Source organism: Scyliorhinus torazame, chromosome 14 (assembly GCF_047496885.1).
Source record: "Scyliorhinus torazame isolate Kashiwa2021f chromosome 14, sScyTor2.1, whole genome shotgun sequence".
Classification (NCBI taxonomy): domain Eukaryota; kingdom Metazoa; phylum Chordata; class Chondrichthyes; order Carcharhiniformes; family Scyliorhinidae; genus Scyliorhinus; species Scyliorhinus torazame.
In genome coordinates, this window is record NC_092720.1 from 82,444,582 (window position 1) to 82,471,270 (window position 26,689).

Sequence of the window (26,689 nt, forward strand, 5' to 3'; positions counted from 1 at the left end):
GGAGTAAGAGTGGGAGAGACTCTTCATCAGCCATGTTTGATGTGGAGTTGCGCCCCTCAAGCTATAAGCCTCTGGCGACAGACTAGTGATCTGTCCCAGGCATCACTAGCCATGGGAACAGTTGAAAGTCTGCTTAGTGCATCACTAAGTGCGGGAAGGGAATTGTCATTTGAGGCGGGTTGCCAGATAGCCTGCTGCCACTGTCAAGGAGCATGCAGGAGTTCAGCACCAATTTTGCCCAAAGTTTTCTGCAGAGTTTGGAGCCCATCCTAATCTTCATGACAGCAATTGCAAAAATGTCTGTTCGAACTCAAGTAAATAAAGATAGAACTGGAGCAGAGGCCGGCACTCTCCAGGGACTCTGCCAGAGGAGGGAATCCCCAAAACGGGATTTGTTGCGAGTCTGCTGGCCTGCCCGTCACCTCTCCTCCCCCAGCCATGACAGGGTTCCCGATGTCACCGACAAAATTCCTGCCCAGACCCAGCGGGAACATGCAAATAGCTCATTAGAGCAGTTTAGCGTGTAATTGCAGCCGGTACGCCAAATTTGCATGCCTTCTGGGATGCACCCACCCCCACACCCCCCAGCCCCAATGAAGCAACGGCTGAAGGGGAGGACTGTGAGTAGGGCTGAGTGGAGTGGGGTCCTTGCCAGCAATCCGGTGGGGGCTGCTGTAGCCTTCTGAGTGGGCAGCATGGTAGCACAGTGGGTATCTCTGTTGCTTCACAGCTCTAGGGTCCCAGGTTCGCTTCCCGGTTTGGGTCACTGTCTGTGTGGAGTCTGCACGTTCCCGCGTGGATTTCCTCTGGGTGTTCTGGTATCTTCTGTAGCCATCTGGGATGGCCACTTCCAACTAGGTGCAGAGGAACTCGCAAAGCCTGGTGGGTAAAATGGACAAGCCAAGAATCCGGCAGGCTCTGAGCCTGAAATGCATATTTGTCAGCAAAGTCCAGACGGTATCGAAACTCTGTCCCATTAGCACGTTAATCAGGCCCATTAGCATTTTGATGGCCCATCTTCCCCAAAACAAAGGACTGGTACTCAAGCAACCCGGATAGTCCCAGATATTTTGGCGCCACTCCCTGTTCAAGGGAAACGCAAACAAGGGGGTCAGTGACCGCTTGGGACACGCCCAGCCATCCAGATCCCCGCCCACCTATTGGCTAAGGAATCGAACGGAGTGATCAGGGATCACCCAATTAGTAAGGCCCAAATCGAAGGACCGCCCAAAAGAACGCAAAAAACGGTCACGGTCATTGCCAATCGTAGCAACACCAGAAGCGAGTCCAAGTTCAACGCCCGCTACCAGACGGATGAGCCCAGCTGAGCAGCAGTTACTCCTTCGAACCCAAGAGATCCAGAATTGAACAGCGGCCACTGTTTTCTGACCTAAGCCGGGTGCCCGAAGTTAAGTACAGGTTGTCTTACTTGATAGGTGTAGTTAACGAGTAGTATTTATGTTGCATGACTAATTATGTGTCAATAAAGTATCCTTGACCTTGAACTAACTAACTGGTGTTTGGCTCTTTGATCGATAGCCGGTTGAAACTTGTGGTGGTATCATTCAATACCTGGTGACTCTAAGAATTCGGACATAGATAGCATAGAAAGAAAGGCAAATTCATTGATTGCCCTAATTGGAACAGAGCCACAGAAAATACCAAGTAGAAAAAGAATCGGAAATACCTCCCACAGGTCCCAGAAGATGTGCTGTAATTTGGTAATTTGGACATTCTGAATCCTCCCTCTGTGTCCCCGAACAGGTGCCGGAGTGTGGCGACTAGGGGCTTTTCACAGTAACTTCATTGCAGTGTTAATGTAAGCCTACTTGTGACAATAAAAGATTATTATTATTATTATAACACCAACCATGATGCAGTGCCTGATGGTCAATGTCTCAGCTTCCATTGCAGCACAAGCAGGAGTTGCCCAAAGTTTGAGCGTTGTGGTGGGATTTCAGATGGGGTGATGAATTCTCAGCTTGTTGTTCTGCAGGTTCACACTGTTGTCATTATGATAAGGATCTTGGTCCTGAAAGGGGCTTTCAGCATCTCACAACAGTCCAGCAATCTGTTGTTGAATCTGTCAAGCGTTCTGCCCCTTGTCCTGCAAGGTCAAACTTCCAATATTTGTGCCACTTTAATTGGTTAAAATGCAAAACTAAGTACCAACTTTCATAAATAATCTTGTGTGGATGATCGAGTGTAAAGATTGTGGCAGAGCAGACAACTAACGTTCAATATGTTTTGATCTGAAATTTAATTTACTTTTAGCAAACTCAATTTAAATAAAAAGGAAATATCACGATATAACTGGTCAGACTGGTGTTTCTTGTTAGTGACTGAAACAATTGCTACGTTTCCCATAATACACAGAAACCATAGCAAGAATTTGGCCTGTGTGTTGTCAAAACAGTTCATCACATATCCCTCTGTAATCTGTCCTCTGAGACCTGTGTCAATGCCACATTTTGCTGTGAGATCTTTTGCAGAAATGATCAATGAGAGAGAGTAAGGTAAGAAATTTAGATTTGTTCTTAAGCATGAACCAACTTGAAGCTAATACTGTACCAATAGCTGTGACTAAAAATGCTCTTTTAGACTTTGCGATAGTTGATGAATGGTATGCTGTGTAAACACTGGAGTGAAATCATAAGCCTACATACATTTGAAAAATAATTAAATGTGCAGGTTAAAGCACACAATTAAAACAGTAAAAATATAATTTAAAATTTAAAATGTTAGAAAGAATAACGAGAAGGGACAATATAAAATAGATGGTGCCATTTTAAAGGGGGTTCAAGAACAGCGAAACCTGGAGATATATATACATCCATAGATCTTTGAAGGTGACAGGACAAAAGCTTTTTTGAAAAAAACATACCGGATCTTTGATTTTATAAATAGAAGCATTGAGTACAAAAACAAAGAAGTTATACTAAATCTTTATAAATCGATGGTTAGGCATCACCTATTGTGTCTGAATTTGACACGACACTTTAGAAATGTCCGCTAAGAGCTACTGTTAGGAAGGATGCCAAAGGATGTGGTGGGGGTACAGAGGAAAGTTACTAGAATGAGAGCAGGTATGAGGAACTTCAATTACATGGAAAGTCTAGCAAAAGTGATATTCCTCATTAAAGCAGAGAAGGTTAAGGGTAGATTTAAACAAAGTGTTCAACATTGTGAGGGATATTGATAGAGTAAATACGGAGAAATAGTTTCCACTGCAGGAGGGTTGGTAATCAGAGGACACAGACTTTAAAATAATTGGAAAAAGAATCAGAAGGGAGAGGGGCATTTTACAAAATGAGTATTTATTATCTGGAATGCACTTCATTGCTTGAAAAGGTGAAGGATGCTGGTTCAATAGTAACTTTTGAAAGGGAATTGGATAAATACTTTAAAGCAAAAGGTTTGAAGGGCCCGAAGAAAGAGCAACGCTCTGCTCCTGCTCAGCAGTTGAATTATCATTCCTACATGTTAACCACTGCCGTGGACTCAGTGGGCAGAGTGGCCTATTTGTGTACCATGATAACTACGGCTGTGATGTGGAAAAAACACTGGGTAGTAAAGACCCACAGTGCACTCATGGTGTGGAATTTCAATGTTTGACACAAGGAATGGCTCAGAAGCATCACTATTGTCTAGTTGACCGAATCCTGAAGGATGCAACTAGTAGAGTTGACCAGGGAGAACCGGTGGATGTGGTTTATTTAGACTTTCAAAAGGCTTTCGACAAGACATAGACATAGAACATACAGTGCAGAAAGAGGCCACCCGGCCCATCGAGTCTGCACCGACCCACTCAAGCCCTCACTTCCACCCCATCCCCGCAACCCAATAACTCCTCCTAACCTTTTTGGTCACTAAGGGCAATTTTTCACGGCCAATCCACCTAACCTGCATGTCTTTGGACTGTGGGAGGAAACCGGCGCACCCGGAGGAAACCCACGCAGACACGGGGAGAACGTGCAGACTCCGCACAGACAGTGACCCAGCAGGGAATCGAACCTGAGACCCTGGCGCTGTGAAGCCTCAGTGCTATCCACTTGTGCTACTGTGCTGCCCATAGGTCTCACATAGCAGATTACTATGTAAAGTTAAACTGCATGGTATTACGATTAGTGTCTTGAGATGGATAGAAAGCTGGTTCGCAGTTAGGAAGCAATAAGTTGGAATAAGTGGATCTTGGCTGGTAGTGATTAGTGAGGTACTGCAGGACCCCAACTGTTCACATTATATATTAATGATTTGGATGAAGGAACTAAATGAATTATCTCCAAATTTCAGGAGCGGAATTCTCCAGCCCCCACCCCTACCCCTCCCCCCCGCCGGGTCGGAGAATCAGCGCCGCGCCACGCGAATCACGCCACGTCGCCCTGACGCCGGGGCCAAATTCTCAGCAGTGCGGAGAATCGATGCGGCTCCGGTCGGGCTATGCGCCGCCTCTCCGGCCCGCATGGGCCGAGCGGCCGTCATCAAAAAGCCGAGTCCCGCCACCGCCGTTCTAACATCCTCTGAGTCGACGGGACCTCGGCGTTGAAGGGTCCGGGGGCGGCCTGTGGGGGGGGGGAAGGGGGATCTGACCCGGTGGGGGGGCCTCCATAGTGGCCTGGCCCGCGACCGGGGCCCACTAATCGGCGGCCTGGCCTCTCTGCCCCCCCGGCCTCCTTTCCTCCGCGCCGGCTCCTGTAGCCCTGCGCCATTTGGCGTCGGGGCCGGCGCGGGGAAGAAGGCCATTGCGCATGCACTATTTGGCGCCGGCCCGCATGCGCGGACCCCGCGGCGCCGGGTTCAGGCAGGGATCGGCAGCTAGAGCGGCATGGGCCACTCCAGCGCCATCCGAGCCCCCATGGGCCGCAGAACGGGGTCCCGGAACGGGCGCCGATGCCGGAGCAAAATATTCCTGTTTTTACTCTGGCGTCGGCACTTAGCCGCCCGATGGGAGAATCCCGCCCCAGATGTTGGGTGGGAAGGTGAGCTGTGAGAAGGATGCAGAGATGCTTCAGCAGGATTTGGAGAGGCTGAATGAGTGGGGTTATGCATGGCAGATTCAGCATATAACATGGAGAAATGTGAGGTTATCTGCTTCATAGCAGAAATAGGAAGGCATATTATTATTTGAATGGGTGTAAATTGAGAGGTGGATACTCAGTGAGACCTGGGTGTCCTCATACATCAGTCGCTGAAAGTAAGCGCGCAGGTACAGCAGGTGGTAACGAAGGCAAATGGTATGTTGGCCTTCATGGCGAGAGGATTTGAGTATAGAAATAGAAATGTTTTACTGCAATTATATAGGGCATTGGTGAGGTCACACCTGGAATATTGTGTGCAGTTTTGGTGTCCTTATCTGAGGAAGGATGTTCTTGCCACGGAGGGAATACAGCGAAGTTTACCAGGCTGATTCCTGGGATGGCGGGACTGTCATATGAGGAGAGACTAAATCAGTTAGGATTATATTCATTGGAGTTTAGAAGAGTGAGAGGGGATCTCATAGAAACTTATAAAATTCTACAGAATTAGACAAGGTAGATTCAGAAAAAATGTTCCCAATGGTGGGGGCATCCAGTACTAGGGGTCATAGTTTGAGGATAAGGGGTAAATCTTTTAGGACTGAGGTGAGGAGAAATGTCTTGCCCCAGAGGGTGGTGAATCTGTGGAATTCACTACCACAGAAAGTAGTTGACGCCTAAATATTGTGTAATTTCAAGAAGGAATTAGATATAGCTCTTTGGATTAAAGCGATATGGGGGAAAGGTAGGACCAGGTTATTGAACTTATTGATCAGCCATGATCAAAATGAATGGCAGAGCAGGCTCGAAGGGCCGAATGGCCTCCTCCTGTTTCTAATTTCTTTGTATGTTTCTATGTATAGGACATATCTGACAGACTGGGCTTGCATCTTGTGGTGAAAGAACCCACAAGAGGGAGAAATCTATTTAGCCTCACCCTTCTACCTGTAACAAATGTATCTGTTCAAGACTGTATTAGTAGGAGTCATCTGCACAGTGATGACCAAGTCCCATTTTCACATTGGATACTCATGGATACTCTCCAGCTTGTGTGGTACTGAACCATGGGATAGATTCCAAACAGTTCAAAACGGGGGATCCATGAGATACTGTGGGCCATTACCAACAGCAGAATTGTATTTAACCACAATCTGTCACCTCATAGCCTGACATATTCCCCATTCTACCATTACTAAGAAGCCGGGGGCCAACCCTGGTTCAGAGCATGTCAGGAGCAGCACAGGGCATACCTAAAAATGAGTTATCAATCTGCTGACGTTGCAATGCAGAACTACACACATGCAGCATGTGATAGACAGAGCAATGTGATCCCACAGCTGGATCAGATCTGCAATCCTGCCACATCCAGTCATGAATGATGGTGGGCAATTAAATAACTAATGAAGAGAAGTTGCAGAAGCATCCCCATCCTCAACTAGACGTCAGTGCAATCTAAAAGGCTGAAACATTTACAACCATCTTCAGCCAGAAGTTCTGAATGGGTGATGCATCTCTGCTACCTCCTGACATCCCTAGCTTCACAGATGCCAGTCTTCATCCAATTTTACGTGATTTAAGAAGCGGCTGAAAACACTGGATACAGCAAAAGGAATGGACCCTGACAGCATCCCGGCTGTAGTATTGAAGACTTGGGCCAGAATTCTCCAGCCGTTGGGATTCTTTGTTCCCGCTGGCAGTGCACCTCCGCCTGTCCGTTTTCCGGTGGCGTGGAGTAGCTTCAATGGGATATTCCATTGACAAGCGGCGGGAAGAGAGAATCCCCCCACCAGCGAACAGCGTGCCACCAAGAAACACGCGGCTGGGGGACCAGAGATACCAACCCTTGTTCTCCAGAACTAGTCACACATCTTGTCAATCTGTTCCAGTACAGCGACAGCATTGACATCTATGCAACAATGTGGATAATTGCCCAGGTATATTCTATCCACAAAAAGCAGGCCAAATTCAATCTGCCAAATTATCACCCCATCAATCTATTCTCAATCATCAGCAAATTGATGGAAAATGTAATTTATGGTACTATCATGTGGTACTTACACAGCAATAATCTGCTCACTGATTCTCAGTTTGGATTCTTCCAGGGGCAGTTGGCTTCAGATCTCATTACAGCTTGGTGTAAACTTGAAAAAAACAGCTGAATTCTAGAGGTGAGGTGAGAATGACTGCTCTTGACATCAAGGCAGCATTTGACCAAGTCTCCCTCAAGTCGATGGGAACCATGGAAACATTCTCTACTAGTGGGAGTCACACCTAACACACATGAAGGTTGAGATTGTTGTCAACACCAGGACATTGCTGCAAGAGTTCTGTCCCAAATATCTTCAGCTGCTTCATCAATGATCTTCCTTCCCAAGGTCAAACGTGGGGATGTCCACTGATGATTTGAGTGTTCAATGTCATTCATAATGTCGAAGTTATTGAATCAATCCATGTCTATATGTAGCAAAACTTAGACAGCATTCAGGCTTGGGCTGATAAGTGACAAGTCATATTTGTGCAACACGAGTGCCAAGCGATGACCATCTCCAACAAGAGAGAGAATCTAACCATCTCCCCTTGACCTTCATGTTTATCACTCAATCCCCTATGATCAACATCTTTTGGGTTAACATTGGTCAGAAATTTAACTGGACCAGCCATATAAATAATGTAGTTACCAGCAGTTGAGAGACTGGGACCTCTGTGGCAAGTAACTTCTTGACTCCCAAAGCTTGTCCATTAACTACTATACAAAGGTCGGGATTATGAAGGAATACACTTTGCTTGCCTGCATGAGTGCAGTTCCTACAATACTCAAGTTGCTTGACACCATACAGGAAAAAGCTTGCCTCTTGTTTGGCACCCCATCCATCACCTTAAACATTTACACCCCCCACCACTGATGGACAGTGGCAGCAGTACGTAACATCTACAAGATGCAATGCAGCAACATGCCAATGCTCCTTTGCTAAAACCTTCCAAACATATGACCTCTTTCTCCTTGAAGGACAAGGGCAGCAAATGCATGGGAACACCATCACCTGCAAGTTGCCCTCCAAGTCACACACCTTGGAAACTGACTTGGAAATATATCAGGAAGGGATCATGTTGAGTCAAGACCCTGGAACTCACTGCCTCTCAGCACAACAAGCATGTGAAGGTTGATCATGAAGCGCATCACCTCCATACTCCCAGAACGCCTTGATCCAATGCAATTCGCATACCGCTGCAACCGGTCCACATCAGACACCATTTCCCTGGCCCTACACTCATCCTTAGAGCATCTCGAAAACAAGGATTCCTACATTAGACTCCTATTTATTGACTACAGCTCCGCCTTCAACACCATAATCCCAGCCAAGCTCATATCAAAGCTCCAAAACCTAGGACTTGGTTCCCCACTCTGCAACTGGATCCTCGATTTTCTGACCAACAGACCACAATCAGTAAGAATGAACAACAACACCTCCTCCACAATAGTCCTCAACACCGGCGCCCCGCAAGGCTGCGTACTTAGCCCCCTACTCTACTCCCTGTACACACACGACTGCGTGGCAAAACTTGGTTCCAACTCCACCTACAAGTTTGCTGACGATACGACCATAGTGGGCCGGATCTCGAAAAACGATGAGTCCGAATACAGGAGGGAGATAGAGAACTTAGTGGAGTGGTGTAGCGACAACAATCTCTCCCTCAATGCCAGCAAAACTAAAGAGCTGGTAATTGACTTCAGGAAGCAAAGTACTGTACACACCCCTGTCGGCATCAACGGGGCCGAGGTGGAGATGGTTAGCAGTTTCAAATTCCTAGGGGTGCACATCTCCAAAAATCTGTCCTGGTCCACCCACGTCGACGCTACCACCAAGAAAGCACAACAGCGCCTATACTTCCTCAGGAAACTAAGGAAATTCGGCATGTCCACATTGACTCTTACCAACTTTTACAGATGCACCATAGAAAGCATCCTATCAGGCTGCATCACAGCCTGGTATGGCAACTGCTCGGCCCAGGACCGCAAGAAACTTCAGAGAGTCGTGAACACCGCCCAGTCCATCACACGAACCTGCCTCCCATCCATTGACTCCATCTACACCTCCCACTGCCTGGGGAAAGCGGGCAGTATAATCAAAGATCCCTCCCACCCAGCTTATTCACTCTTCCAACTTCTTCCATCGGGCTGGAGATACAGAAATCTGAGAACATGCACGAACAGACTCAAAACAGCTTCTTCCCCACTGTCACCAGACTCCTAAATGACCCTCTTATGGACTGATTTCATGAACACTACACCCTGTATGCTTCATCCGATGCCAGTGCTTTTGTAGTTACATTGTATATGTTGTGTTGCCCTATTATGTATTTTCTTTTATTCCCTTTTCATCTCATGTACTTAATGATCTGTTGAGCTGCTCGCAGAAAAATACTTTTCACTGTACCTCGGTACACGTGACAATAAACAAATCCAATCCAATCCAATCCTTCATCACATGGACTGCAGAGGTTCATGAAGGTGGATCACTACCACCTTCTCAAGGCCAATTCAGTATTGGACTTATTTCTGGCCTTGTCAACAATGGTCACATCCCATTAAAAGAAAAGGTGGTGGAAGCTGTTTCTGTAACTGATTTTAAAAGGGAGTTGGACAAGGGCTTGAGAATGAGGAACTAACATGATTCCAGACAAGAAGTAGGGGAGGGGGGGGGGGGGGGGGGGGGGGTGGCGGTGAAACAATACGACACTTTCAAAGAGCCAACACAGGTAGGTCCAGTTAAGTGAGCTTATTCTGTGCTGTTCCTTTCTACGACTGATGAAGCTATGAATTGAATTGTTCTTTCAAAAGTATGAGCAAGGCACATATTGGCCCGGATTCTCCGACCTGCCGCTGGGTCGGAGAATCCCCGGGGGGGCCCGTGAATCGCGCCCCGCCAACCCGACGCCGGTTTCCCTATTCTCCGGCACCGATTTCCGGGCGCTGCAATGCTGGTTGGGGGCCGTTGACAGCGCCCCCGCCCCCCCCCCCCAGTGATTCACCGGGCCCTGACCGGCCGATGAGTTTGACCGGGTCCCGCCAGCGTAGGTTCCCCAGGTCCCACATGGCAGGACGTGGAAGTGAGTGTGCCGGGGGCAGCCTGGTTGGGGGGGGGGGGGGGAGATCCGAACACGGGAGGGGGGGGTGGGGGGGGTATCCGACCACGGGAGGGAGGGCCCCCACGGTGGCCTGGCCCTTGAGTGGGGCCTACCGATCAGCGGGCGGGCTGGTTCCGTGGGGGGCTACTTTACTCCGCGCCTGGTCCCTGAAGGGCTCCGCCATATAGCCCGAGGGCCGCGCGGAGAAGGGAACTCCCACGCATACGCAGAAATACGCCGGCCGCTCCGCGCATGCGCAAACTCGAGTGGGCCGTTCTGCGCCGGCTGGGGCTGCGAGGACCACTCCGGCGCCAACCTAGCCCCCTAGGGAGGGAAGAATTCCTCACCTTCGGGGGCCGTTGACGCCGGAGTGGTTGGCGCCGGTTTTCACGCCGGCGTGGGGACATAGCCCATTATTAGAGAATCCCGCCCAGAATCTTTATTGTCGCAAGTAGGCTTGCATTAACACTGCAATGAAGTTACTGTGAAAAGCCCCGAGTCGCCTGTTCAGGTCCACAGAGGGAGAATTCAGAATGTCCAAATTACCTAACAGCACGTCTTTCAGGAGTTGTGGGAGGAAACCGGAGCACCTGGAGGAAACCCACACAGACACAGGGAGAACGTGTAGACTCCGCACAGACAGTGACCCAGGCCGGGAATCGACCTGGGCCCTGGCGCGGTGAAGCAACAGTGCTAACCACTGGTACTGACTCCATGAACAAGAGAGTTGCTTTCAAGACAATGTGACAATCAGCAATTGTGAGAAAGAGAGTAGAAATTACTTGGCATTGCTTTTTAATTTTGGGGTCTGTTTATAATCATTCAATGAAGCAAAATACCTAATGTGCTAGAACTTGAGGCAAATTGTCCACGAGTGTAAAAAAACATGTATCTGTAGAAAAATTCTGAAAAGTTATTTTAATAGAGAACAAATTATTACTTAGTCCTGCGCCATCCCTGTAATTCTTCCCTTCATTTAATACTGTCTTAATAAGGTACAGTTTGTTTTCCTATTTGTTACTTACGTTGATGAATATTGACCTGCTGGGTTGTATAAAGTTTGGGCGATTTATGACCTACAGTTATTGCAGCAATCAATCCTATTGTCAGTGTAAAATTACAAGATAAGTAATGTCCATGTTGTGATATTAATATGCAGATTACAAGGATATTAACTTGGAGGGCCAATCTACTTTTGCCATAATAGCACTTTCAGCTCGCTGAATTTGAGAAAATAATCAAGTCAGTGAGCATTTGAATCAAAAATAAATTAGAGAAATATTCTGTGGCATAGGGCACAAAATATTAGTTAATAAAAGTCAAGACCCCACAAGAAACTGATTTCTGAAATCTTAATCTAACTTGGTAAGCACTTATAATTTTCACTTCTGACACGAAGATAGAAAAAGGAAGCTTTTTTCAACAGTTTGATCAGTTTGTTAATTGGGTCAAGGTGAACGATACTAAAATAATGAGCAGGTGAGCAAGCAGTCAGAAGAGAGGAGATATATATTTTAAGTGGAATCATGCGATTGTGTGAATGAGGTACAGGGATTACTGTAGATAGCTCTGTGAGATGGGGACTCCATACTTGGATGCAGCAAAGAAGAGTTAGATTAGATACTGGCTTGTATTGTCAAAAGGATAGAATAAAAATCAAAAGTGGCTGCATTTGTGCATGGTAAAGCAATTATCAGAACAATATTGGGCACAATGTATAGTGTTCTTTGTCTAATCACAGAAAGTATAGTGTTGCCCAAGCATGGATGTAGAGACAATCATCCAGAGACTTCCAGGAGTCAAGGATGGGACAGATTGGAATAGTTTCAGGAAGATAAATTTGCGCTTTGGGTTAACTCAATTAAAATTTCCATGATTAAGGATGGCTTAATCCAAAAGGCTTGAATAGTACCATGCTAAAATTACAAAGTTAAGAGCCAGGAAACACTTTTATTCAATGATCACCATCTTCTAAGGCAGCACAATTGACTTTCCACTTTGATTTGGATTGCAATTCAAGGTATGAACTAAGATTTCTCATTGCAAATTCTGTGCTATTCTTTGGATTAACGTTGTGCATTTAATTTCTAAAGCTGTCACGCTGTTATCCGCTTTCTTGAATATCCATACTTCAAACACAGCACAGGCTTTCCCCATTCACATTTGAAAATATAATTTAAATACAGCGACAGAAATGGTGAATTCTTTTGCCACTTTTGCTTTGAAAGACTATGGCTTCATCTTCATCTGAATTGTTAAATTGACAAAAGCATTATTGTTCAGAATTAAATGGATCAATCGTATGAGCAGAGAAAGAGGATTTCTTTTTTGTTTATAATTTTAGAGCACCCAATTCATTTTTTCCAATTCAGGGGCAATTTAGCGTGGCCAATCCACCTACCCTGCATATCGTTCGGTTGTGGGGGTGAAACCCACGCAAACACGGGGAGAATGTGCAAACCCCACACGGACTGTGACCCAGAGCCGGGATCGAACCTGGGACCTCAGCGGTGTGAGGCAGCAATGTTAACCACTGCGCCACCGTGCTGCCCTAGAAAGAGGCATTCTAAGTAAAACCTATCATCCTGGTTAAGAGGATGTATGATCATATTATTCTACATTAAAATGAAAACACTAAAATTAAATGTTTACTGTTCTTATCGCAGAATGCTCAATCATATATGTTGGAGGTTGTGCAGAACTCAAATAAGCAGGTTGAGCATGGGCAAACCTTTCAATTTTCATTCTGAAAGCAAATGTTTACACTTGCCTTTTCACTTTTGAAGGATTTCACTGGGACCTTGAACTGTCCAAAGTCCACATGCATGTCACAATGGATATGAATGACACAACAAGGTAAATTAAACGAATAATTTTAATTCATGAAAAATAATGCTTTTATGAAATCACCTTGCAGTTGCCTGCTGAAAAAGACTGGGTGGTTGAAATTTGTTTCTCTGAATAAGTCAGAGCAGCAAATCAATCTGTTGCATATTTTTCCTTAGCTGCTGGTAGATGCCTGGGGCGGGATTCTCCGACCCGGCTCGGCAGGGGGTGACGTGAATCCCGCCCCCGCTGGCCGCCGAATTTTCCGGCACCGAAAATTCGTCGGGGGCGGGAATTGCGCCGCGCAAGTCGGCGGGGCCCCCCCGGTGATTCTCCGGCCCGCGATGGGTCGAAGTCCCGCTGCTGTCATGCCAGTCCCGACAGCGTGAATCAAACCACCTCCCTTACCGGCGGGACTGGCGGCGCGGGTGGGCTCTGGGGTCTTGGGGGGGGGGGGGGGGCAGGGCGATCTGGCCCTGGGGGTTGCCCCCTCGGTGGCCTTGCCCGCGATCGGGGCCCACCGATCCGTGGGCGGGCCTGTGCCTTGGGACACTCGTTTCCTTCTGCGTCGGCCATAGCCTCCGCGATGGCCGATGCGGAAGTGACCTCCCCCTGCGCAGGCGGGCGGACTTCCACCGGCCGGCGAAGTCCCTTCGGCCCCGGTTGGCGTGGCGCCAAAGGCCTTTCCTGCCAGCCGGCGGCGGAGCAACCACTCCGGCGCGGGCCTAGCCCCTCAAGATGAGGGCTTGGCCCCTAAAGGTGAGGAGAAATCCGCACCTTTGGGGCGGCCCGACGCCGGAATGGTTCCTGCCACTCCATCCCGCCGGTATCCCCCGCTCCGCCGGGTAGGGGAGAATCTCGGGCCATCTGCAAATCCTGGGGATAGCGTCATTAGCATACAAGGAGCAGATGGTATTTATGATATATTGTGGGTTGGCTCCAGAGAAGTCAGATTGGGAATGTTTTATTGGCTACGGAGTTGAATTATTTTCTTAATGTAGTGTTTCTTTAACGCCAATTTCCTGACATCAGTTGATTGTCCTGTGATCAATTACCTTTCGAGAATCAGCATTGGGCCTCCCAATTTGACCATTGCTACACTCATTCTGCTGAATGCATGCAGATGTAATGAAAGAAAAGCAAAACCTACATTTATGCATCACCTTTCACAATGTTGCAAATCACCTTACAGCCAGTTAAGCATTTTTGAGTTGTAGTCACTGGTATAATGTAGGCAATGTTATCAAATGGCGGAGTAGTCTCAAGGGGCCGAATGGCTTACTCCTGCTACTAATATGCATGTCAATCTGGATGTGCTGGGTTAGCTATAATAATAATAATCTTTATTGTCACAAGTAGGTCTACATTAACACTGCAATGAAGTTACTGTGAAAAGCCCCTAGTCGTCACATTCCAGTGCCTGTTCGGGTACACAGAGGGAGAATTCAGAATGTCCAAATTACCTAATAATACGTCTTTCGGGATTTGTGGGAGGAAACCGGAGCACCAGGAGGAAAATCACGCAGACACGGGGAGAACGTGAAGACTCCGTACAGACAGTGACCCAAGCAGGAATTGAACCTGGGACCCTGGCGCTGTGAAGCCATAGTGCTAACGTCTATGCTAACGTGCTGCCCTTTGTTATCCATAATGATCTTGTAAACAAAGGGTGGAGTACATGGCTAAAATTATGTTTATTTTGTAGCTTTGGAAATTTGGAAATTTACTGTGGGCAGGTTTTGTGGGGTGGAAGTACCAAGACAGGAGTGTGTAATAGTGGATCACTGACCTGGTGTTGGAGGGAAGAAAAACCTCAAAGTCTGTTCTCGACCACGTGGTGTTGGCAAAACTTAGTTTAATTTGGAATAACTGTGTGCACACAGGAGAGATAGATTCTGCGACTATCCTGTAGCTCGCAAAGGTCAGCTCTGCCTGTCCTCAGAATTACATGCATATATATTTAAAGTTCTTCAGAGTCACAAGCAGGTATTGACTGTCATGATATGCAGACACACACATAATGATATACATACAAGCAGCTAATGGACACAGAGAACAGGACATGACCAATAAGCAGGCAGGACACTCAGGGGTGGGATCTGACTATAAAAGACACGAGGCACTCACACTCCCCCTCTTTCCACTGATGAACATCTAGAGAGTCAGTCAAGGATGTTGTTGCAATCTCACACCGCCACCACGTGGCTAAGAGCTAGTCTGGTTCAGTCAGACAGAGTAACCACACTTAAGTTAGCAGAGAGTTGAACTCAGAGAACTGTGCTATTAGTTCAATAAAGCTGATTGAACTAACTTCAAGGTCTGGAGTATCTTTTTGATCTAAGCTGCATCCAGTTGCAGCCAGTGTTATAACACAACATGATACCAGGAGACTACTAATTTAAGGTGCTTACCTCAGCCCGTTCCATGATGATCAGCAAATGTATCCCGGCACCATGGAGAAGATTCAGGCTCCTCACCAGTCAGGCCCTCCGGCAATCTCAGTGCCAACTGGCGGATATTCAAGCAAAAGTTTCTGCTGCACATTGAAGCTTCAGACCTCGAGGTTGCGCCTGATGCAAGAAAGATCGCACTTTTCCTCTCAACAGCGGGTGATCAAGTCATCGAACTCTTCAACTCGTTTAACTTCACCGAACGCCAGGACAAGACAAAGTTTCAGACCATCCTGGACAAGTTCGGTTGTCACTGTGAAGTGGACACCAATGAAATCTTCGAGTGCTACATATTCAAACAACGTCTTCAAGGTAAAGATGAATCTTTCAGTGCCTTCTTAACTAACCTCCGCCTGCTAGCACTGTCCTGCAACTTCAGTGATATTGCTGACTCCATGATCAGAGAACAAATCGTGTTTGGAGTTCACTCTGATCCTCTGAGAGAGCAGCTACTGAAAATCAAGCATATGACCCTGCCAGTTGCGATTGAAACATGTACGGTGCATGAGCACGCATAAAATCGGTATTCCCAATACAAATCGGCTGAAAATTAGAAACTTGCCTCCCACGAGGCAGAGAGTGTACAGGCCATCTCCCGGATGCAGCGCCTTAGCATTGAAGACAGCGGCCATCTTGCGTGCTTTTCCCGGAGCCCCACGCATGCGCGATGCGAATGGGACAACAAAGCGGCCGACACCCACACAGTGCAGGTGCAGACGTCTGCCGACCGCACTGTGCATGTGCGACAACGTACACCGTGTCATGCCGCCGACGTCATGACGTGCCCGAACTGAGGCACTGCCCACTTAAAGGGACACTGCCCTGCAAGAGGCAGGTGAGGTTTAAACTGCGGGAAGACTGGACACTATGCAGCCTTGTGCAGGTCTGCACCGCCAGTCAGAGGCCAGCACTCCCAATTCCGATGACTACACGTCCAGAATGTGCAACGACGATTACAGGATTCTGATCCTGGCAGTACAATGGATCCAGAGGACGAGTGCCTGGAGTCCGCCTACCGAGTGGACATCATTACTACACTTGAACATGCCACACCTAACTCATCTTGCATTCAGTCCATCCTCGCTGTGGATTCGGAGGACGAATGGCGTGCGGTGATGCAGGTCAACCACTGCTCCATCCAGTTCAATCTGGACGCGGGTGCTTCTACCAACCTCTTCTCACAGGCAAACTTCAAATGCATCCAGAAGCCCCCCAAGGTTCTTCCAGCAGCCTGCCAGCTCCTGGACTATAACGGTAATGCCATCATGGCACTTGGGTCCTGCCATTTACTCATCTCCAACCAGAGCATCCATGCACGGCTAAGGTTTGAAATTGTCAAGCTGAACAGGGCACCCCAACTGGGCGCGCATGCTGCAAAAAGCTAAACCTGGTGAAGTGGGTTTATTCAATGACATCCTCCAATGTGGATCTTCAAGCTGGCATTGACGACATCCTCGCTCAGTATCCAGATGTGTTTGACGGGATGGGCACTTTGCCATATCGGTACAAGATCCTACTGTGAACTGATGCCAAGCCAGTGGTCCATGCACCACGCCGGGTCCTGGCTCCGCTGAAGGAGCGCCTGAAGGAAAAGCTCAAGTAGCTGCAGCAGCAGGGGATCATTTCCAGGGTAACCGAACCAACTGACTGGGTCAGCTCGATGGTGGTCGTTAAAAAACCCTATGGAGACCTGCGCATTTGCATTGATCCCAAGGATCTCAACGAGAATATAATGCGTGAACACTACCCCATCCCGAAGCGGGAGGAACTCACCAGTGAGATGGCACATGCAAGGTTTTTCATGAAGTTAGATGCGTCACGTGGATTCTAGTAAATCCAGCTGGATGAGTCCAGCAGAAGGCTCTGCACCTTCAACACACGGTTTGGCAGGTGCTGCTATAACCGTATGTCGTTCAGCATCGTCTCGGCGTCGGAGATATTTCATCGCATCATGGAGCAGATGATGGAGGGCATCGAAGGGGTTCGTGTGTACGTGGACGACGTCATCATATGGTCCACAACCCCTGAGGAGCATGTTTCCCGTCTCCAGCAGGTATTCCGCTGTGTCCATGCTAATGGCCTGAAGCTGAACAGGGCCAAATGTTGCTTTGGCATGTCGACACTCAAGTTCCTAGGAGACCAGATCTCTCAGCAGGGCATGTGCCCCGACACAGACAAGGTCAAGGCCATCGCAGCCCTGAAGGTCCCGGAAGACAAGAAGGCGGTATTGCACTTCCTGGGCATGGTCAATTTTCTGGGCAAGCTCATCCCAAACATGGCCTCACACACCACGGCCCTACGAAACCTAGTGAAGATGTCCATTGCCTTTGAGTGGCAGGCGGCCCATCAGGCAGAGTGGTTGGAGCTGAAAGCCAAGCTCACCACTGCACCCGTATTGGCATTTTTCAACCCAGACAGGGAATCGAAAATCTCGACAGATGCGAGCCAGGATGGCATCGGTGCGGTCCTGCTGCAACGTGATGACACTTCATCCTGGGCACCGGTTGCCGACGCATCAAGGGCAATGACGTCCACCGAACAAAGGTATGCACAAATCGAGAAGGAATGCCTCGGCCTCCTCACTGCCATTCTCAAGTTTCACGACTATGTCTACGTTCCGACATTCACAGTCGAGACGGATCACAGGCTCCTGGTCCACATTATCCACAAGGACTTTAATGACATGACGCCTCAGTTGCAGCGCATCCTCCTCAAACTCAGAAGATACGACTTTGACCTGGTCTACATGCTTGGCAAGGAGCTCATCATTGCCGATACACTGTCCCGCTCCATCAGCGTGCCTAGTGAACCACTGGACGTCATCCGGCAAATCGAGTCACAGGTTGAGTCACAGGTGCAGCTGTGTGCTAGCACTCTCCCGGCATCTGATGCACTCTCCCGGCATCTGATGAGAAGGTGATTCGTATCCGTGAGGAGAAAGCCAAGGACCCCCTCTTGCAGTGTGTTATGCAACACCTCGCCAATGGCTGGTAAAAAGGGCAGTGCCCTTAATTTTTCAATGTAAAGGATGACCCTACGGTGGTTGATGGTATCCTCCTCAAACTGGACCGGATTGTAATTCCACACAGTCTCCAGAGCTTGGTGCTCCGTCAAATCCATGAGGGCCACCTGAGTGTGGAAAAGTGCAGACGCCAGCCAGGCAGGCTGTCTACTGGCCCGGGATCAGCCAGGTCATCGCGAACATAGCCCTTAACCGTGCGACCTGTCAACGCTTCCAGCCAGCGCAGAGTAAGGAGACACTTCAGCAGCATGAAATCGAAACCTCTCCGTGGTCCAAGGTTGGCATCGACCTCTTTCATGCAAATGGTCGTGATTACGTGTTAATCATTGATTACTTTTCCAATTACCCTGAAGTCGTGAAGCTCTCACACCTCACGTCTCGGACCGTCATCAAGGCCTGTAAGGAGACGTTCTCCAGGCATGGTATCCCACTCACTGTCATGAGTGACAATGGCCCGTGCTTCAGCAGCCATGAATGGTCTCTGTTTGCCCAGTCGTATCAGTTCAAACACGTCACTTCCAGCCCACACTATCCGCAGTCAAACGGAAAAGTTGAGAAAGGGCTGCACATAGTGAAGCAGCTCACCTGCAAAGCCGCGGATTCTGCGCCTGACATTCACCTTGTGCTGCTTGAGTACAGGGCGGCCCCACTGTCCACTGGCATGTCGCCGGCTCAACTCCTGATGAACAGGGACCTGCGAACGACACTTCCAGTCATAGACTTGCCCAACCTGGATCACCTCCCGGTGCTGCAGAAGGTGCAGCAACTCCGAGACTGGCAGGAACAGGACTATGATGCTCATGCCACCGATTTGCCCGTGTTATCCCCGTCAGACACTGTTCAAGTCAAGATCCCCAATGGAGGCTGGTCAGCTCCAGCTGTCGTTGTTCGATTGGCTGCCCCCCGCTCGTATGTTGTGCATCTGGCTGATGGTTCTGTTGTGCGATGAAACAGACGGGCACTGCGCAAAGTTGCCTGCTCACAACCACATTCTTCTCCGTTTCCTTCTGTTGTTTTGCCACCTCCTGATACCTCGACTCACGAGGCCACCAGTCAGGCTTCAATCCCGCCCATCAAGGCGCTGTCGTCCGCACCACCACCTCTCTGGCGGTCAACCAGGATCAGACGCAAGCCACAGAGACTGGACGTATGAACATTTGTTCTGTTTGCTTTGTTCTGTGTTCGCGCATTAGACAGCTGTTTTCACATGTACATATGTTCACATCCACTGCATGTATATATGTTAATATTGGCCTATTCTTGTAACTACATTCATATAAGTCATCCAAACATAAAAAAAAGGGGAGATGTCATGATATGCAGACACACACATAATGATATACAGACAAGTAGCTAATGGACACAGAAAACAGGACATGACCAATAAGCAGGCAGGATACTCAGGGGTGTGCCTATTAAAGACACGAGGCACTCACACTCCGCCTCTTTCCACTGATGAACATCTAGAGAGTCAGTCAAGGGTGTTGTTACAATCTCACACCTCCCGCACGTGGCTAAGAGCTAGTCTGGTTCAGTCAGACAGAATAACCACACTTAAGTTAGCAGAGAGTCAAACTCACAGAGAACTGTGCTAACTGTGCTATTCGTTCAATAAACCTGATTGAACTAACTTCAAGGTCTGGAGTATCTTTTTGATCTATGCTGCATCCAGTTGCAGCCAGTGTTATACCGGTGTACCTAACATGACATTGACGTCACTGAATCATTCAGAACAATACAAGTTCATGGGTTTGTGCTTAACATATTTAACTTCTAGAAGAGGTGGCCCTGGCTTCAGTTGTAATGAAGTGCTTCGAGAGGTTCATCATGAAGCCCATCACCTCCATACTCCCAGAATACCTTGATCCACTGCAATTTGCATACCGTCGCAACCGGTCCACAGCAGACAACATTTCCCTGGCCATACACTCATCCCTAGAGCATCTCGACAACACGGTCTCCTACATTGGATTCCTATTTATTGACTACAGTACTGCCTTCAATTCCATAATCCCAGCCAAGCTCATATCAAAGCTCCAAAACCTAGGACTTGGCTCCCCACTCTGCAACTGGATCCTCGATTTTCTGACCAACAGACCACAATCAGTAAGAATGAACAACAACACCTCCTCCACAATAGTCCTCAATACCGGGGCTCCGCAAGGCTGCGTACTTAGCCCCCTACTCTACTCCCTGTACACACACGACTGCGTGGCAAAATTTGCTTCCAACTCCATCTACACGTTTGCTGACGATACGACCATAGTAGGCCGGATCTCGAATAACGATGAGTCAGAATACAGGAGGGAGATAGAGAACCTAGTGGAGTGGTGCAGCGACAACAATCTCTTCCTCAATGCCAGCAAAACTAAAAAGCTGGTCATTGACTTCAGGAAGCAAAGTACTGAACACACCTCTGTCAGCATCAATGGGGCCGAGGTGAGATGGTTAGCAGTTTCAAATTCCTAGGGGTGCACATCTCCAAAAATCTGTCCTGGTCCACCCACGTCAATGCTACCACCAAGAAAGCACAACAGCGCCTATATTTCCTCAGGAAACTAAGGAAATTCGGCATGTTCACATTAACCCTTACCAACTTTTACAGGTGCACCATAGAAAGCATCCTATCTGGCTGCATCACAGCCTGGTATGGCAACTGCTCGGCCCAGGACCGCAAGAAACTTCAGAGAGTCATGAACACCGCCCAGTCCATCACACGAACCTGCCTCCCATCCATTGACTCCATTTACACCTCCCGCTGCCTGGGGAAAGCGGGCAGCATAATCAAAGACCCCTCCCACCCGGCTTACTCACTCTTCCAATTTCTTCCATCGGGCAGGAGATACAGAAGTCTGAGAACGCGCACGAACAGACTCAAAAACAGCTTCTTCCCCACTGTCACCAGACTCCTAAATGACCCTCTTATGGACTGACCTAATTAACACTCCACCCCTGTATGCTTCATCCGATGCCGGTGCTCATGTAGTTACATTGTGTACCTTGTGTTGTCCTATTATGTATTTTCTTTTCTTCCCTTTTCTTCCCATGTACTAAATGATCTGTTGAGCTGCTCGCAGAAAAATACTTTTCACTGTACCTCGGTACACGTGGCAATAAACAAATCCAATCCAATGGATCCCTTAGACTTACTGGGACCTCCTGTGTATCCCTTTTCATATTCAAATGCCCTGTGAGATGATTAAATCATTTCCAATGTGGGTGACTTTAACCCTTGCTTGCTGGTTTTCCCTTGGTATATATTTAACCCCTTGCCTGCTGGTTTGCCTTTGACCTGTGCTATTACAATGCTTTGAGACATCTTTATTATACCAATCCTGACACATACAGCAATTTCTTCCGCTAGCACTCCCCCCTGATGGCTCTTGGTAATTTACATACCCAAGAAAGCCATCTAAACACTCCCTTCTCTCTGTGTGCTTCCTTTGATTAAAAACATATTTTATAGCTATTTTGTGGCTTTATCATGCCTGCTCGCCCATGGGTGACTTCCTACCGTTTTACTTATTTTTTGAAGACACCGACCGCACCTGATCCCATCGGGTGGCCAGCCCTCCGGTCCCACGGAATGTGCCCTAAACAACATGGCTGTAAATTCCAGCCACTCCTTTCTCCTCCTCTCCCCCATCTCGGACGAATACCATTGGGATGTACTGAGGGGCAATTGGCCTTTCCCCTGCCTTTCTTTGCTTGCAGCTCATAACTGTTGCCCATATCAGTACAGGGTTATCCCTAACCTCACTGTCTCCCGTACGCCTGCTGAACGACCCCCTCCGAATATGTCCCACCAGTGGTGTGCCCCTGAGAGTCCTATCCTGATGGCAGTCTGGAGCGCTAAGTTCACCTGAATTCTCTCCTTGCTAGTTTGTTCTGCAGACTGCCTGGTGTAATCCTGGCCTAATTCTGTGGTGCGTTTCATTGCCTCACGAATTATACTGCCCGGTGTCTTGGCAATGTACAGGGAATCGTCCCACCAGGCTCCGAATAAATACCCTGATGTGCTCCCTCGCAGGTGAAATTCTCCCACTGTCAATGAGTCTGTGACTTGCAAACAGAAGCTATGGCTGCTATCACAGAGTAAACCCGCTGAGATGCCCTCCGTCTCCGGCGTTGTGAAGCACCACTGTGTCGGCCCCACTTGTATAGCTTTGAAGGCTTCCCGTAAAGGTAGTATGTTGACTATCACTTTGCTGGTATTAGACAGGGGCTCGAGGGTTTTACATGCACACACGATATAATGTATTGATTCTGAACAGCACTCCGCAGTGCTTAAGTATGCAAAACCTTCGCTGTGTGCAATGTACCCCCTGAATCCAGTTCGATAAACCCAGCCCTCCTGTACTGTCCCCAGGGATTCAAACCTGTAACTGTCCTCAAACGTGCCCTTTGTTTGACTTTCCTGAGGGACTGCCATTATGAATCTCATCCGTCCCTCAATTGGTTCATCGCCTGGCCTGGTGACCACAAGCTCATGCCTGTCCCTATGTAAATTTAAGAGATTTAGCCTGTGTAGGGAGGCGAACAGATGCCACGGGATGGTTCCAAATCGTAAGTCTGTGATGTCAGCTTTGATACCGTCAATTGCATCCCTTGCCAATGCATCGCATGCCCTGCCTTTCGCTTGCTCTTCTGTGGTGTTAATTATTCCTGCTGATAGCATATCTAAGACTCGCACTAGGTAGGTTTCTTGTAGGTTTATGGCAGTCAGTGCATATTCAGTCCCATAAGCTCCGTACTGCAGCCCCTTTCCTACTTCGGCTGCTACCCAGGAGGCATAACTGCTGGCCTCCACTAACTGTGCTGAATTCATAACAGAATGTGCGCTGCCAAACAACCCGCCAACGTCCCCTAGGGTACTGCGTTTGTTGCGCCTGTATAACTTTGATTCTGGGGCGATCCTCTAGCTATAGTCGTCTATGGCTTCCTGCAGTCTGGTCTCTACCCAAATTATAGCACTAGGGTGATCATAGCATTTGGAGCGCAAAATGTCCAATAACCTTGTAGCATTATATGTGACTTCTAGCGACACCATGGTGACATCATGTAGCAGAAATTTTGGCTGCCCAATCCTAACTAATCCGTCCGGGGAATGTTCAACCACATGGGGGCATTTCGTGGGCTTTTGATATTCACAAGTGCTGAGATTGTAGAATCTTTCATGTGTGCAATATTCCTGACAGTACAACCCTCCAAGGCCAGGCGCCCACACAAAGGGGGGCAGACTGGCACATCCGGCTGTTATATTTAAATACGGACCAAATACCCAAGCTTCCCCTTGTGATCCTGTTCCATTGCATGTATATCCCCACATTCCCAAACCCGTGTGTACATCATGAATCCCCTTTATGAGCAAATGTCCTTCAGTGTCCAGTTCAGTTTTTAGTCCCAAGTCGGAAGGGGTGGCAAACCACCCTCCTCCTGCAGGTGTCTTCAGAAAGTGCCATCCTGTGGGTCGCTTAATGGTGTTTGTCCCCCAATTGCTTTTGGCCCAATCGCAGCCTGGATCCTTTAGTCTGATGGGTGTACCGGGTCTTTCAAGGGGTACCAAAACTGTGCGCTCTACCACCGTCCTTCCCCATACGGTCGTGATCACTTGGGTTTAATGGCTGTCCGGTGTGACCCTCTCCGAGATCCACGTGGTCGGTTTCTTTATCCATTCCCCCATTCCTTCTGTGGGGAGTTGCACATATTGCCCCGGGTGCAAGCATGTGTGGTCGCTGATGAATACTGTGGGTGCCTCCCAGGTCTGTCCTAGGCGTATCCACGGACAACAAAAGATGGTATGAACTCCTCATAAGTTAGACCTCCTTTGGTTCCTTGTACATTTTAATTTGAGTATAATGCTTCCACTTCGGCGTGTCTTTCATTTCAATTAAGGCACATGTATCCCCTGCAACAATCACTCCATGCGGTCCCACCCATCTGGGCTGTAAGCCTGCCCTTTCTGGAAGTACCTTAATCATGACTGTCCCCAGCCTTTGGGGTCTGGCTGCGGATGCAATCCCTTTCTTTCTCCCAATCTCTCACTCTCTGTGTGTCTATCACTCCTCCCTTTAAACTGTGCAGCTGCTCCGCTGGGAGCCTGATAAATTTAAACACTCTCTCTCTTGCATTACAGCTCTCTGCACCCCCTGTTACAATGTCCTCTGGGAATGCCATAGCTCTCCCGGTCATTAATTCGAATGGTGTCAGTCCTGTCCCTCTTGCCCTTGTGGCTCGCATTTTCATGAGTACGGCGGATAAAAGCTTTACCCAACCCTGCCCTGTGTCTACTAAAGCTTTTGTCAGACCGTTCTCAAGGGTTTGGTTTGTCCTTTCAATCATGCCGGAACTCTGGGGGTGATACGGGACGTGAAATCGCTGTTTGACTCCTAGCAGGGCACAAGCCCGCTTCATTACCTTGGCCGTGAAATGAGTGCCCTGATCTGAATGTAGCTGCAGTGTGTCTCCCCACCACGGAATTACTTCTGCCAATATCCTGCCCATTGTCCCTGCTGTCCAATCCCTGCAGGGGGATGCCTCCACCCACCGGGTGAATCTGTCTATAATAACTAAGCAGTATCTTTTATTTTGTGACTGCGGGAGTGGTCCGGTGAAATCGAACTGCAGTTGCTCCCATGGCCCCTGCGGTCTGGGCTGAAACCTCATTCTTATTTATGGGGATTTCCCTGGTTCGCATTGGGCGTAGACTATACACTGCAGGCAGTGCATTTCTATCTCTCGACCCATCCCTTTCCACCACTAGCACCTATATATTTGTTCGATCATTTTGTCCCTACCAATGTGAGCTATTCCATGGCAAACCTTTAATAATGTCTGCCTTATACACCTGGGTGCAACTATGCGCCGGCCCTCCTTTCACCAGATTTCATTTGGATCGTGTTTTGCCCCCTCTCTCTTCCACTCCTCTTTCTCTTCCTCCCCCGCTGTTGCCTGTAAACGTCCCATGCTGTCGGGGTCTGGTTCAGGTGCCGCAATGGGTGACACTACTTCCCCTGGTCCCTCGGGGATCTGCTCGGTAAGGGCCTTTGCTGCCCTATCGGCATAAGCATTGCCTTGTTGTTGCGGGTTTGTATCTTTTTATGGCGGCTACTTTGATTACGGCGGCTTCTGCTGGGGCTCTGGCTGCTTCTACCAGGTCTCGTATGTGCTGTTCATGCTGCATGTACCCCCCTGATGAAGTTATGTAACCTCGCCTAGCCCAAGCTACATATAGTCATGAATCACTCCGAATGAAATGGAAATCGCTTATTGTCACAAGTAGGCTTCAAATGAACCCTAACCCTAGTCACCACATTCGGGGCCTGTTCGGGGCTGGTACGGGAAAGCATACCGGCTGTCTGGATATATGTTCACCCTCTTTCCTGCTGCTAATCTTAAGGCTTCTGTAAGGGCAATTAATTCTGCTACCTGAGCTGACCAAGTCCCCAGAATCTGGCTTCCCCTTAGTACCGTGCCTATTTTATTCACCACTGCCCATGCTGTACGGGGCACCCCCTCATAATATTTCAGGGACCCGTCCACACATAATTCCCATACATCTCCCCCTCCCAGGGCTTCCTCTGTTATCCCGCCACTCCCGCTCTCATCGACCTCCTCCACACAATTATGCTCCGTACCTTCTTTAACCATCATGGACGCAGGGTTAAGGGTTGAATCTTTAACTATCTGGATTCTTTTGTCTGCCGGGAGTAAAATGCTTTCCCATTTAGCTCGGCGACTATCTGAAACTGCCCTTAATTTCCCTGCTTCTAATAGCTGTACTGAGGCACAAGCAATTGGACAAAAGACGGTCGTTGAATCCAACTGAGCCTCTATTGCTATAAGATGTGTGGCCTCCCACAGCAGCTGGCGAAATGGCTGCTGGCTGGAGGACACGCATATTTATACCCCACCTCCTGGGCGGAGCCAGCAGGCAGGGACTACCGGTGAACCTGTAGTACAGGTCCTACCGTACATCACCTAATACAGGTGCAACAGTGATTTACCACATTCACCCCCTGTTAAAAATTGAGTCTGGCAGGGGTGGTGGATAACTATATACAGCAATGAGTTAATATTTATGAGATTTGAGCAAACAAATGTCCTTTGATATCCGGTGGACCGGTAAGAGGTTTAGCTGGTCCGGGGCCTTGATGTCCCTCTGGGAGCGACGCAGTGGTGTTGGTGATGTTGGTGCTGATCTGGTCGATGGTGACTCCGGGAGCGTGCCAAAATCCTCTTCATCGTCG

The 26,689-nt window shown here is 48.4% G+C and overlaps 1 protein-coding gene across 1 annotated transcript in view; it reads left to right on the forward strand.

Annotated features, from left to right (window-relative positions):
- Positions 1–12,933: 12,933 nt before the first annotated feature.
- LOC140389853 (transient receptor potential cation channel subfamily V member 6-like) overlaps positions 12,934–26,689 on the forward strand; it is a 54,713-nt gene continuing 40,957 nt past the window's right edge. The window contains exon 1 of the mRNA XM_072474430.1: positions 12,934–12,998. Coding sequence (XP_072330531.1) covers positions 12,964–12,998 — 35 coding nt within the window. The 5' untranslated portion in view covers positions 12,934–12,963. The remainder of the gene's footprint in view (positions 12,999–26,689) is intronic.